At 43.4% G+C, this 13,324-nt stretch overlaps 1 protein-coding gene across 1 annotated transcript in view; it reads right to left on the bottom strand.

Annotated features, from left to right (window-relative positions):
• Window positions 1-321: 321 nt before the first annotated feature.
• CIDEA (cell death inducing DFFA like effector a) overlaps window positions 322-13,324 on the bottom strand; it is a 468,825-nt gene continuing 455,822 nt past the window's right edge. The window contains exon 5 of the mRNA XM_069620486.1: window positions 322-742. Coding sequence (XP_069476587.1) covers window positions 607-742 — 136 coding nt within the window. The 3' untranslated portion in view covers window positions 322-606. The remainder of the gene's footprint in view (window positions 743-13,324) is intronic.

The following is a 13,324-nucleotide window of genomic DNA, read 5'->3' on the forward strand; positions in this document are numbered from 1 at the left end:
CATAACCCAGGTCAAATCCATGTCCTTTTTTTTGCTCGCAAATCTAAACTGCGACAACTTACAAAGGTGCAGTTTTTCTGCGCTGCAGTACATTTTCCACGGCTGTTAAAACCAAGCCTGTCCACCTCCATTCCCCAGCTGCATCACCCAAAGAGGTGATCTACAATTCTAGAAATGGGCAATTATTTCATAGAGAGTAGACGAGAGCAGGAACATTGTACTTTGAAAAAAGATCAATGGATCATTAAGCAATAAAAACGTATTGAGACAATTCACATGATTCATTTCTCTGCATGCACGCACATGTGAAGAGAAAACATGTATAAAGTTGACATTTATTTCGGCATATTGAACATTGCAAGTGAACCATGAGCATAATTCACATATATATTCATAGTTTAAAAAAGTATATTTTAGTAAAAACAAAAAAAAATGCACTGGAAAATGTTAAATACATGTAATAAATTACAAAAAATCCTAATGTAATTTGTCCTTCGCTATGTTGTTGAGAACATTTAAATGTCCTGAATGATGTAAACATTTTAAATGGACGGGAACGTTTGTGAAGTGCCCACTATCGTCATTAAAATGACCTATGTGGTCACATTATTGAGTCGTCGTTGGCTTTGAAAGCATGTAATCTTCGTCATATTCGCCTGTCCATCGAAGCACATAGGAACCACCTTGGAGCAGCAAATGCCCCACTATCTGAGCTAAGTGGGAGAAGATTCGAAGCAACTTCCTACAACAGAAATGAACAGAAAACAATATTATTTAAACTACGTGGAGTGAGTTAGCTAAATTCACAAGATCAACAAAGGAGCATCAAGATCCCAAATAAGTAGGTAAGCCAGCTCATTGGGTTTCAGAACATCCTGGAGAGAGTTTTATAACCTATGTCACATGTTTCATTCCCGCCCAAGTAGACTCGCACTTCAATCCTTTGGAGTACAAGTAAACAAGTACCATTTAATTGTAAGTCAACAGTATGTTAAAGCCAGAATAATTATTTTGGTTCTGTGCGCGATAAAAATGATAATCGTCATTAATGTGAACACACTTGTAAACCAAACTGCCTTTTACACACCACCAAAGAATACACCATTTTTTAAAAACATTTTTTAAAGGTGAAATATTCTAGGTTCACGGGCTCAAACTTCATCATACACATTAGTACAGTCAATGTACTCCAACTCTGACCAACAGGAAGACCATGATCAAGCACGTGTTTCTCAAACGTAAGGTGCACATTTTCTTTGAAGCTGATTTGTGGGTGCATTTTGGTACTGCCTGGGAAGGAAAATAGCTAGGACTTTCAAGCAAGGCTTGAGAAAGATTTCCAAAATGAGGCCTACAAACAAATCTTCCATCTCACTTTTAATCCAGAATATCTGCGATTACATACTGGTCAGTCATTTATTGTGCCTATTCTTTCCTGCAATGTAATCGCTGGTTATGGTTTTCATGGCTAACTGGTTAGCAACAGTTAGCATAGTCCAGAGCAACACTGTAAATAACTGTGGCAAAGTCAGTGAGAAAATAGAGAAAACAGTAATTAAGAACCAGTGTGGATTGGTAAGTAAATTAGGTAGCACACTCCCAAATAAACCTAAGACAAGGTCCCCAGTTGTCCAAGCCTGCTAAGAACTGGGGAATAAATCTCAAAAGTCACACGTTCCACAATATGTACTTTTCAGTATAGTTTACTATGCGATTATTGAGCAAGATTTGCCAAAGACAACAGTTGTGATAAAGGTTCCAGAAGTTGAATAAAGCAATATGTAAACTGCTTACAAGTTTCTTTCCCAATCCCACCACTCTAGGGGAAGCCCATGCGGGTGGTCCGTGACCATACCACCGCCTATGTTCGGCAGACAAGGTAGATATGGGGTTAGGATTTACGCTCTTACACCTCTACGGTGGTGCATGGTATAGTTTATTTATATAGCGCTTATCAAAGCGCTCAAGGAGTGTGGGCACGTGGGGAAAATTCTGAGACGATAATTGTCTGCACAGGTAGAGTAAGTGCGTATAATACATTTATCAAGTTGAGACACAGCAAATAGGACCGACGACGATTCTGCAGTTTTACCAGTGCAAATAGGGGTGAAGACAAGGGAGAACAGACAGACAATCTTCAGGCACAGTGTATTCAGATCGTGCAAGTGCACAGACGGTGACAGGGAGGGGGAGGTCCAAGTGTACACGGTTGGTGGAGACTGGGGTAAGAGTAGAGAGCCACTCTCTTGGGTTATCCTCAAGTGCAGTGAAGGTGGGTGGGGTGTAGGGCCCTGAGGCAGGTGCAAGAAAAGACAGGCGCGGTGCCCAGGACCGGTGACAGACTGAGGTACACCAGGTGGCCAGTCAGCAAGCTGTTAGGGGGAAGGAGGGAGAGAGGGGAAAGTAGATAGCTAGGTTAGCAAGGGAGAGAGACGGAAAAGAAGAAAAGGAAGGTCTTGCGTTTCCGGAACTAAAGATCAGGCTCAAGATGGAGGTGGCAGAGAGGCTATTCCAAAGAGGAGGATCTCCTTCCAAATTTCTGCTTGGAGAACCGGCTCACTTGCCGAAGGTTGGAGGTAGATAATTTTAATAATAATAATTCTGACTAGGAAGATGAGCGGAAGGATCGTGAGGGACAGTATTTAAGTAGGCAGCGTTGCAGTTAGGTAGGTCCCAGGCCCCAGAAAGCCTTGTGGACAATGCAGACGGTCTTTAACTTGATCCTTGCAGCCACAGGGAGCCAGTGAAGGGATTTCAGCGCTCGCGAGATGCAGTCTCGGCAATGATTAGTCTTGTGGTTCTTTTCTGGGTGAGTTGCAGAGGTCACAGGGCAGAAGGGAGTTTGAGGAAGAGACTGTTGCAATAGTCCAGCCTAGAGAGAAACAGGGCTCTGAAGACAGTGAGCCACTGGGGGGAAAGTGAGAATAGGTAGAGTACCTCTGAGGAGGTGTAGCCGATATTTAGACTTTTTAGAGATGTCAGAAATGTGAGCCGAGAAGGAGAGAGTGGAGTCGAAATGACCCCAAGGTTTTTAGCCTCACAGGTGGGTGCAGGCGCAGGGGTCCCAATGTGAACGATCTCAGTCTTACTGGCGTTGAGGTAGAGGTTGTTTCCAGCACACCATGACTGAATAGTGGACAGATCGTCAGATATGATCGAGGAGGAGGCGGCGGCTGAGAGTAGCCTGAAAGGTAGTGGCGTGTCATCAGTTTAACACTGGAAGTTAGGAGGGCAATCACACGTGCCAGGGCAGCCATATAGACGAAGAACCAGGGGATAGTTTTGATACCTGGGGTACGCCACAGGTTAAAAGAGCTATAGTCACAAGAAAGGCTTTGAGTACCACCTAGGATGGGTGGTCGGAGAGAAGAACGAGTTACTTACCCCTGGCAACGTTCTTTCGAATGGATTGTATCCTCCAACATATTCCTCATCTTTGACATGTAATGTCCAGCTTCGGCTGCTTTGGAAATTTTTCCGGCAGAGGGTGCCCTGCGTCGAGTCAATGTCCCTCGAAGGCCTCCAGAAGACTTCAGGGACACAATGAAGATGGTTGGTTTGCAGCGGTAATCACCATTGTCAGGTGGCGACAGACAGGCAATCCTTCTAGAGATCAGGAGAGATGAGCAGGTCTTCACCGGGTCTTGACTGGAGACAATGCTGATCATCTGCAATGGTCGTCTGGGCTGCACTTCTTTGTAGCAGTCTTGGCTGCAACAATGATCTGTGGAATGGCTGCAAGAGATCTAGTTTTATCCAGGAATTGGACTGGAGTTGCCCCCATGTCCACCAATAGTAAAGTTCTGCATCTGCCAAATTGGCAGGGGCTGTCCAATCATGGCCACTTCTGGCCAACACATTTGCCCAACAACAGAAACTGCTCAGATGTGGACTGGATTCAGCCAGAGCCAGCCACAAACACAGACGCCACTCTCCCCCGGGACCCAGAAGGGCAGAAAGAAGGCTAATGCCCAAAATGGCAAAAGTGCAGGCAAAAATCTTGTGGCATAGCCATTTTAGAGTATACAGCGGAAAAAAATGGCATTATGTGGTAAAATGCAAAAGCGCACAAGTAAAAAGTCAAAGACAAGGTAGCAAAATAGCCACTAGCACACCCTGGACAAACTGTGCTTGTAACCACAAAGTTGCAAAAGAAACAGTTAAAGATATGAAGTGTCCTAAACCCACTTCACTTTAGCGTATTGTGTGCAGCTTTGAAAACAGTGATGGATCCATGGAATTCATCCCTTCTCTCCAAGTGGGAGCCGCCCACTTTGGGACTAGGGAGGTAAGCCTGTTATGCAATACCCTCCCTAGGGGTCAGGGCATGCGGGATCTCACTGGGGGTGTCCGCCCCCTCCTGTGGGGAACAAATACGCAAATCAGGGCTCCATCCCACCTCGCTTCCCTTTCATCAATTCCGATATAACCAATAAACATTGAAAGCTTTACCAATGTACAGGGCCCCTTTAAGGTGAATTGCTTGGTTATTTACCTGCACTCAGTATCACCTGATGAAGATTGATGAGCAATGGACTTACTCCTGTGAGGAAGTTAAAGCCAGGATGAAGTCAGCTGATGGGGGCAATTTTCTATTTTTTTTAAAAATGTGTCAGAGAGAGAAGGACCTCACCAAGGATGTGGTGGGCGGAAACAGAGGGCACCGGGAGGTATGCTGCCACCATGATGCAGGTGGGGACCCCAAGCTGGCGGGGCCACTGAGGCAAGAAGCAAGCAGAGAAACATCCCAAAGTACTGGCATACGGATGCAGAACGCTGAATTCCTGAATGGGGGAAAAGGGAAACCAAAAAGGCCGACCGCGCATTACAAAGAGGAAACGAAGGTGCAGATCCACAGGAATATTAGGGGCGGAGTTATTAGGAATCCTGCGAGGTAACGAAAGACTGGAAACAGGCTGGGTGGGACATGTCCACAGCCTACCTACCACAACAAAGTGGTACAATACTCTAATACAAGAGACAGAACTTTATGTATTTTGTTCCCATCCTCAGTTAACCTGCAACAAGTGAATACAATACCAAAGGAGGGGTAATTGACACTTTTTGGGATATCTGACAAAGACATTGTATTATTCCAAGTCAAGAGACTTATCTTCTCTTTTTTTGAACTAGACCTTTGTTGTGAATTAACTATGAGGCCAAGAACCACTGTTGGTGGGGGCCAGAAAACCAGCCACCACTAATCATTTAACCCTTAGACTAAGCTGAGACTTAATCTTGCTTTCATTTTGATACAGTGGTAGCGCAGAGATAGGTTAGCATTGCTTTTTACAGGAGACAGTTTAATTTTGTAAGAGGTCCTGGTGAGCATCTGTTTATTGCTTTCTAGCTTAGGAAATTCATTGTAGGAATAGGGCCTAGAACAGGGTTTAAGTTGGTTAATAAAGTCACTCGTTCAACAATGTCATGTAGTCGGTCTCCTATGTCCGATTTACCACAAATTACAATAAGAAAGCTAGGGTCTCCCAGTACTGATCAGGTTCCCAAAACAGTTAGCTAAAAGCAAGGGAGGTAAAGCAGAGGTCTTTACTTGCCTCCAAAAAGTCAGGTCATACAGCAGACCATAGTAAAAAGATAGGGTGTCCCGTAGAAGTCTGTGGGAGGAAAGCAGCATAAAGAATATCGTTCCAAAAGCTGCCCAAGATCAGATTTCAATTTCCTGCATTTTAATGGGCAACTGCAGTTAAAGTGGCATTTCAATATTAGAGGAGACTGATTGCAATTTTGAAATATGGAGACCTTTGACTACCTTACCCACTCTGACAAAATAACTCTTTAACCACAATGCAACCAACACAGTTGCTAGAGACATGTAGCTGAATCTACAACATACACTTGATGGCCCGGATGATCCCAGGTACACAATATTTCAAAGCAAGTATTTATTTTTATTTTTTTATACAGTTTATTACAAACTTTTAAAAAGAAAAAGAAGAGCGCAAACAAGAATACAGAACAAATCAATTGTTAGGATTCTGTTCACTCTGCCAGCAGAACAGTTTTCAACTGTAAACTTTCCTCAAGTTATTTAAATTAGGTCTAAAGTTCTCTATGCAGCTAATACAGAAATGATGTCAAAAGTGTAGATGACTGTACCCAAGTCCTCAGGTGGCGCTATCAAGACCATTTGTGGTTTGGGCCAGAAGCAAGACCCTCGGTCTGCAATATTATCAACATTTGTTTCAGGAAATAAATCAGGGCAAATGTTAGTTTGTTGTTTGAGGCCTCAAAGATGACAGCCCACCATTGGTCACCACACCAAGTAGATATTTTCTCAATTTCTGAGCCCAGTAATGTTGTTCGCAAGTCCCATAGAGCGGGACAAAATAGCACCAAATGTTTTAGATTTTCTTCTGTGGTTTTACAAAGCCTCAAGTGATGTCAGTCCCATAAGTTTTTTTTCTTCGTTTTAGAATTTCTTTTGTTTCGAGTTGATTCAAACTGAATCTCAAAAAGAGGTCGCGTAGGCTCTTGTTCGGGAATTCAGCCAAGTACTTAGCCAGAGTATTATACGCTTTCGCTTCAGGAGCTACCAGCTGCATACATTTGTGGAGGCTTCTTTGCTGTACCATTGCCAGAGTTTTTTCTTAACCTCGTTCGGGTTGGACCATACCATTTATTTTGTTGTATTTAGCGTTTGAATCAGGTCCGTACAGCTCTTCTCGCACATCCCTTGTATTGTTCGTACATCGTTATCATGGGATTTTTTCAATATCTGGAACTGCGGTATGTTATCTATGCCATACAATTTTCTATATAAGGAGAGCGAATAACACATGACTAGCTGTTATTGACATCAGACTCAACTCAAACCTCATACACGCATTCGGGGTTCCGTTTGGGAGGTGTAGGATCTTTTTCCAAAAGGTGTGTTCACACGCCTCCCATACCTTGGATGAACATCCAAACGAGACCTCGGCTCCAAGAATTAGCGCCGGAACCATCTTACTTTTATAGAAGTCAATAACTGGCTTTAAGCTAAATTTCCCATATTTATTGTTCATCATTACACCCCGAGTGGTAAGATGTTTACTTTTGGATTTGATAACTTTTGCCATGGGGTCGTCGTTGATACTTGAGCTTATCACACCGAGATATCTTGTCTGACTCACTCTCCTCACATTCTCGCTGCCGATTTTCCATTGGAATTTTTCTTTCAGTGTTCTTTTTTGGCCACATAGGTTCTTCAGTTCCAGAATCTCAGATGTTGATTTCAAGACCATTTTTGTCAATGTACTCTTGCAAGGCAGTCAGTTTTCGTTGCAAGCCTATCTGTGTTCGATCTAAGAACTATATCATTAGCATATAGCATCCAATCAATCAGATTTCCATTAAGGAGGAAAGGATTTAACTTCTCTCAGTACGTTGCCCACAACTGAGGTAAAAAAGTTAAACAGGTCCGCACCTAGGGGGCAGCCCTGTTTTACACTTTGTTCTGTGTTTATTGGCTTAGACAGGGTGCCATAGCGATCAAGGCAGATTTTTATGTTGGTGTTAGAATATAGTTCTTATTGCACGAATGAGTCCTTCAGGACATTTTCGCTCCCTTAGTTTCTTCCACAGCAGATTTCGGTCTACTGCGTCGAAGGCATGGGCTAGATCCACAAATGCTAAATATATGGTTTCTCTTTTTTTAAAATGCCTCCATTTTAAGTATGTTAACTGTACGTAGGTTCAAGCTGCATCCTACACCCTTTATGAACCCTGTTTGTCTGACGTCATAGGTGCGGGACTCCTTGATCCATGCTGTTAGCTGCATTTGCAGCTGGGTAGCAAAAATGTTTCCAACTACATCCAGTAAAGCAATCGGTCTGTAGTTCCTAGGTTCACAGCGTATTCCTTTTTTAAAGATAGGGACTATGACTGCGTTCTTCCAGGATGTCGGTATTCTCTTTTCGCTCAGCACGATCTTAAACAGAGCTTCGCAAAAGGTTGCCACTCTTCAGGATTTTGTTTTAATATGCAATTCGTCAGGCCATCCGGACCAGGGGCCCTTGAGGAGTTCAATCTTTTGATGTTCTCAACAATGTCTTGTCTTGTTATAGTGATGTTCCATGGAACTTCCTCAAAGTTTTCTTGAGCGTGCATGCCATGTTTATTAAATAGATCCGTGTAGTGTTGAATCAATTGTACTTCGCTGACCATAACGCTGGTTAGGGCTTGTTGTTGTGCTTCAGTGTTTATTATGGCCAAAAATTATTTCGAGGTTTTGTTAGACATGCTTTGTTGCATGGCCTCAGTGTCTTTTTGGTACATAATCGCCTTGTGAGATCTTATCCAATTGTTGCATTTCGCTTTCAATTTTTTTTTATCTCATCTTTTTTGGAAACATTGTTCTGATATTTCAATGCTTGGATATTTCAGCGTAGCTTGTGCTTCTTACTTACAATTTCGGGGTCGAAACTGTGTAGAGGTCTAAAATGTTTTCCGTTATTTGCCCAGATTTCTTTATATTGATCTAGCAATGGGGTAGAATTCATGTCGTGGTTTTCTTCGACACTCTGTGATGTTAGATATTCTTTTACCATTTAGCCTCAATCTGTTCCGTCCCGGTTCCACTTCAACGCCGTAGGCAAACACTTCTTTGATGTTTGGGTGAGTAGGATTTCTCATCAGGATGCTTACCAAATTGTGATCGCTCTGTGTCATCTCGATTACCTTTAATGATGTTATATTATCAGCAATCCAGCTTGAAGCGAAAAAGTAATCCAGGACACAGTGTTTATCACGATTCCAGGTTGGTTGTGCTGGGATGTCACCAGAGATATTCCTGTTTAGCATTCTTAATTCTCTCATGCGCATTTCACTTTGCCAGTGAGCTGACATCACTAGGTTACCTTGCAGACTTCTTTGGTTCGCCTTTTTGTTATCATTCAATCTAAGGGTCGTATTCACAAAATCCAGGTTCCAGCCACCACATAAAATATTTGGTCTCTCGACCGTTGACATTATTTCATCTATGATCTCACATAGCCAATCAGTAAACACCCAAGTCCTAGTAGCTTTATGCTGCCAACAGATGTTTATTATGTGCAGCCTTTGATCATGTCCCACTTGACTCGTGTCCAGGGCTATAATTGATATTTTAATATATGGGGATTTATTACATGTATCTATGATTTGGAGTCTGCTTCGTTTTTTAACTAAGGTAATCATCCCAGACATTGGACGACCCTGGTTTGGTTTAATGGCTGGATTCATTGCTATTTCGTAATCCGCTGCAATAGGTGTTATTGACAGCCATGTTTCCTGTAGACACAGGATATTCATGTCAATTAGATCCTTAGGTTGGTCTTGAAAAAGATGGAAGTGTCCCCTTGTGTTCCAAGAGCCAATTTTCAGGTGACTGACTGACTCCATGCTTTGTCGTTTCTCTCATATTGATGTTCTCGTTATTGTCAAGAGGAATTGTGATTTTTATTGGTCTTTTCGGTACGGAGGTTGGTTCATCTTCCAGTTCGCTTTCGTCAAGGGACCTAGATCGCCCATCGAGGTGAGTCTCTGCATGTGTTAATAGTTTGTCTTTTAGTGATGCCTTTTTTAACTCCCTGCCGGTCGCACACATGCCATCTAGATCTCTTTCATCAGAGTTTGATGAACCCGACGCCTGCACTGTGTCCATTGGTATTTCAGCAACTTTGAAACCCAGCTGATTCAAGACTGTTGCACCTTCAAGCATCTGGTCCTTGATGGCTCCAGCGTGGATGTGCAGTAGAACACGATCTGTGTTTAGTTTAGGAATTCCACAGTTTATATCTTTTGATGCTACTGATCTCAGTTGAGTGATGTGATGAAATAGTCCAATCACATTATTCCGGTTTAGAATTAAGCCATCTTAAGAGTGGTAGCTTCTCTCCAACATAATACAATAGTTGGAGGCTGTCCTTTTTTCATGGTTCTTTTCTTGATTTTTTTTTTTTACTGATTTGATGTTCGCGAGTCACCTCTCCAGCTCAGGTCAGACGTTTTCTGAAAATTCCTGGAAGTGTTGGATTGATTCTGTAAGAGGTTTAAGAATTCTTTCAGACTCAGGTTCGACTCCGTTATCACAAGTCGTTATTTCATCACTGACAATCAGAGTTCTCACCCTTGTAGCTTTTTGTTGCGCATCTTTTCTCTCATCTTCCATGGTCATGAATTTTGTGGAGGCTTCTAGCTTTGTGTAATTATCGCTTATTTGTTTGCCCTTTTTAGGCTCAGCAGAGGCCTCCATTTCAAACGTTCTTTGTGGATAGGTTTTTGTATTCCTCAACTGCGTTTGATTGGGACTCACCGTCGAATCTTCATTATTCTGACCTGCCGGACACTCTTGGGGTTCTACCAGGACGTCCATCCTTGCTTCCGGTGCACTTTGTTCCTCGTCACTTCTCATAAGTCGATATATTAATCAATTTGTCAATTGTTTCGTCGTCATTATCTGCATTCAGACTTCTCTCTTTTTCATTTATAGTTTGGTCACTTTTCAGGATCTCTGTACTGGCAGTTATAATTGGTCTGCTTGTAGGCCCTGCTGTGTGCACGATAAGATTTAGCAATTTTAGATTCCTCAAAAATGTCAGCGATCCATTCCCATTTTCTCGTTTCATACAAGTTAGGTTTTTAGTTTTCTTTTTGCACTTCCCTTGTTTATGTTGAAAATCTTGCTGCGGCCTGAGCGGGAGTTGATATTTTTTTTCTCAAATATTGGGTAGGATGTTGAACTCTTTTCAGCCGCAGTTTCTGGTGTTAAGATGGCTTTGGCGAACGTTGACGGCAGTTCCTCTATGGGCGTGTTCTCAGTGACATTACTATCCACTGCGATTTCCTTAGGAGGGGTATCTTCGGAGTTGATGTCAGTTGTTGGTACAACACTCTTCTCTTGAGGTCTTGGCGCATAAACAAACTCACTATCTGTGGTTGTGTTTACACCTTTTAGTGCCGGGAGTAGTGGTCCATGGCTTTGTGACTCCAAGTTGGACGACCTGATCTCTGTTGATTCCTGATGAAGTTGCTAGCTCCACATTTCCAGGGATCATAAAGGAGTCTTTCCTGCTCCTTCACACTGCTGGTGGCTCGGGCACCATCTCTTTCCCTCAGGCACATGCATAACCGTTCACTTCTAGCACTGCCATGACTTGCGTTTTTTCCAGGACAGTCAGAGCCTGTCGCTCTGATTATGTTATCTAGATTTTTTTTTTTGAGAATTGACAGCTTCTCTTGCGACCTCGGCCAGCAGTTTTATAGTCTGCGGTACAGCGCAGTTGCTCCTTTAGACGGTCATTTGCTTTTTCCAGTGCTTGCAGATCATTGTGCGTCTGGAGTTTCATTTCTCACATTTTCTATTTCAATGTTCACCATTTTTGTATTTAGTAGATCAATTAACATATTTTGATCTCTTATAGTTATCGTTAAGTTGCTCATACATTTTTGTATACGGTGCAGTTACTATTGTAATGGCAGATGTTATTTTAGGTATCATTTCCGCACAGATCGTATCGGCTAGAGAGCTTGTAGAGTGGGGGACATGTTTTGATGGAAGCGATTTCCCACAAGTTATTGTTCTGACCTTCGGGAAGGCTCTTTCAATAATTGAGGAGTCAGACGAGTTATCATCGGACGATGAATCTCTTTCCATTTCTCCGTTATAGGTAGTGTTAATCAAACCTAAATTCGTATCATCTACTCTATCACAACCATTTTGATGGTTGTAATGCAATCTTTTTTGGGAGGACAGTAGGTCTCTTTGGGCACTACGGTCCAAACGCCTCCGTTTGGTTGCACCGCTAGGGAACCCGATCTGCTCTATTGGGAACTGTCCCGGGTTAATATAGTCAGTTATACTTTTGGAGGCTTGGATTGTTTCGCATTATATTATCAGCACTTCTCGCGGCCATTTGGTTTTCAATGCCTCCTCCATTCTGCACTTTTTCATTGAGTAACGTCAAGTCTCGCAGAAGTTGATCTGCAACAGCCAACGAGCTTCTTCGAATCTTAGAGTGGTTCGAATCCTCCATAATTAGAAATGGATCACCTTTGTCTGTTGAAGATTTGAGGCCATTTGCCTTTATTATATCAATGTTTAGTTTAGATCCAGTTGGAGGTAAGTGTTGACATTCTTGAGGGAAGACGTCATTTTGACTCTGTTAGTGTCAATACATTAGCAATTTCATAAGTGGATTCTCCGGACGGCGCTTCCTCAGCTTCATCGTGGAGGATAGATGGCTGCATGCAGCCAGGTTGAGTATGGGCACGTTCCACAACCATCAACTTGCCTGTTGCGCAGTTTGTTTCACTCGGGGCGTCCTCTTCTGTTTTATCATATGTCGGTGTTAGTTTCAGTTTGGGCCAGTTTGAGGCCATTTCCTTCTCACTTTGGTAGCTGCAAAGTAGCCGTGTTGTTAAGGCACTGAGTGGGGGGGAGGAGAGGAGGAAGGGGGTGGACTACTGAGCGGAAGTGATCGCTCATGAGCCTGGGATCACGAGGTGGTAGGGAACGTTCTACATCTATGTAGACACCAGTGCCCATTCCCAAGACTAACTCCAAGTCTCTCCCAGGCATCTGTTCGCCCATTTCAGTCAAACTATCAGCGACCTTCTCAGACCGCCCGCCTGCGTACTCGCAGACGAGGCTCAGCCCGTTCTTTCGGCGGCACGGCAAACACGCTGCCAGGATCCTGATGGTGTGCGGCAGCAACGGAAGTCAGAGCCATGGCTGAGTCGAGACTCGCGAGCAAGTAGGTGTTTTGCATGTTTAATTTCGATCCGCGAATCACAGCTTCTTGGGATTGTGTCCTACTGTATTTTAGTGAATGAGAATGCTGCTCATCAAAGTGTTCAAGGACAACATTCCGTTGGTTGATTGCCGAGTTGCAATGTCTGATAGAGGCGAGTCTGCGGATGTGAAGGAGCCGCCCAGGGCACTGGAACTTTCTTCCGCAGGCTCGTACATGTAAACGCTGCATCTATCCGCTGCAACTGTGATGGCGGATGCGTTAAAGGGCCTGACATATCAGTAGTGTCAGAGACTCCATGGGTCTTACCCTTGATGTGCCTCACCCCACGAACACCACAAACGCTCTGCTTCACTCCGCTACGCTCTGCGCTTGTGGAGTGTTTTTAAGCAGAAAACTCCACCTTCAGTCAGTAGAAGAAACACTCGTGGCTGCAGCTCCTCCAGAATGCACACCACAGCCACTCTGCTTCGCTCTGCGTTTGTTGAGTGTTTTTAAGCAGAAAACGCCACCTTCAGTCAGTAGAAGTAGAAAACACTTGTGGCTGCAGTTCCTCCGGAATGAACGCACCACAAACACTCTGCTTCACTCCG

This window comes from Ambystoma mexicanum, chromosome 5q, assembly GCF_040938575.1.
Source record: "Ambystoma mexicanum isolate Mex_15411 chromosome 5q, UKY_AmexF1_1, whole genome shotgun sequence".
NCBI classification, from domain to species: Eukaryota; Metazoa; Chordata; class Amphibia; order Caudata; family Ambystomatidae; genus Ambystoma; species Ambystoma mexicanum.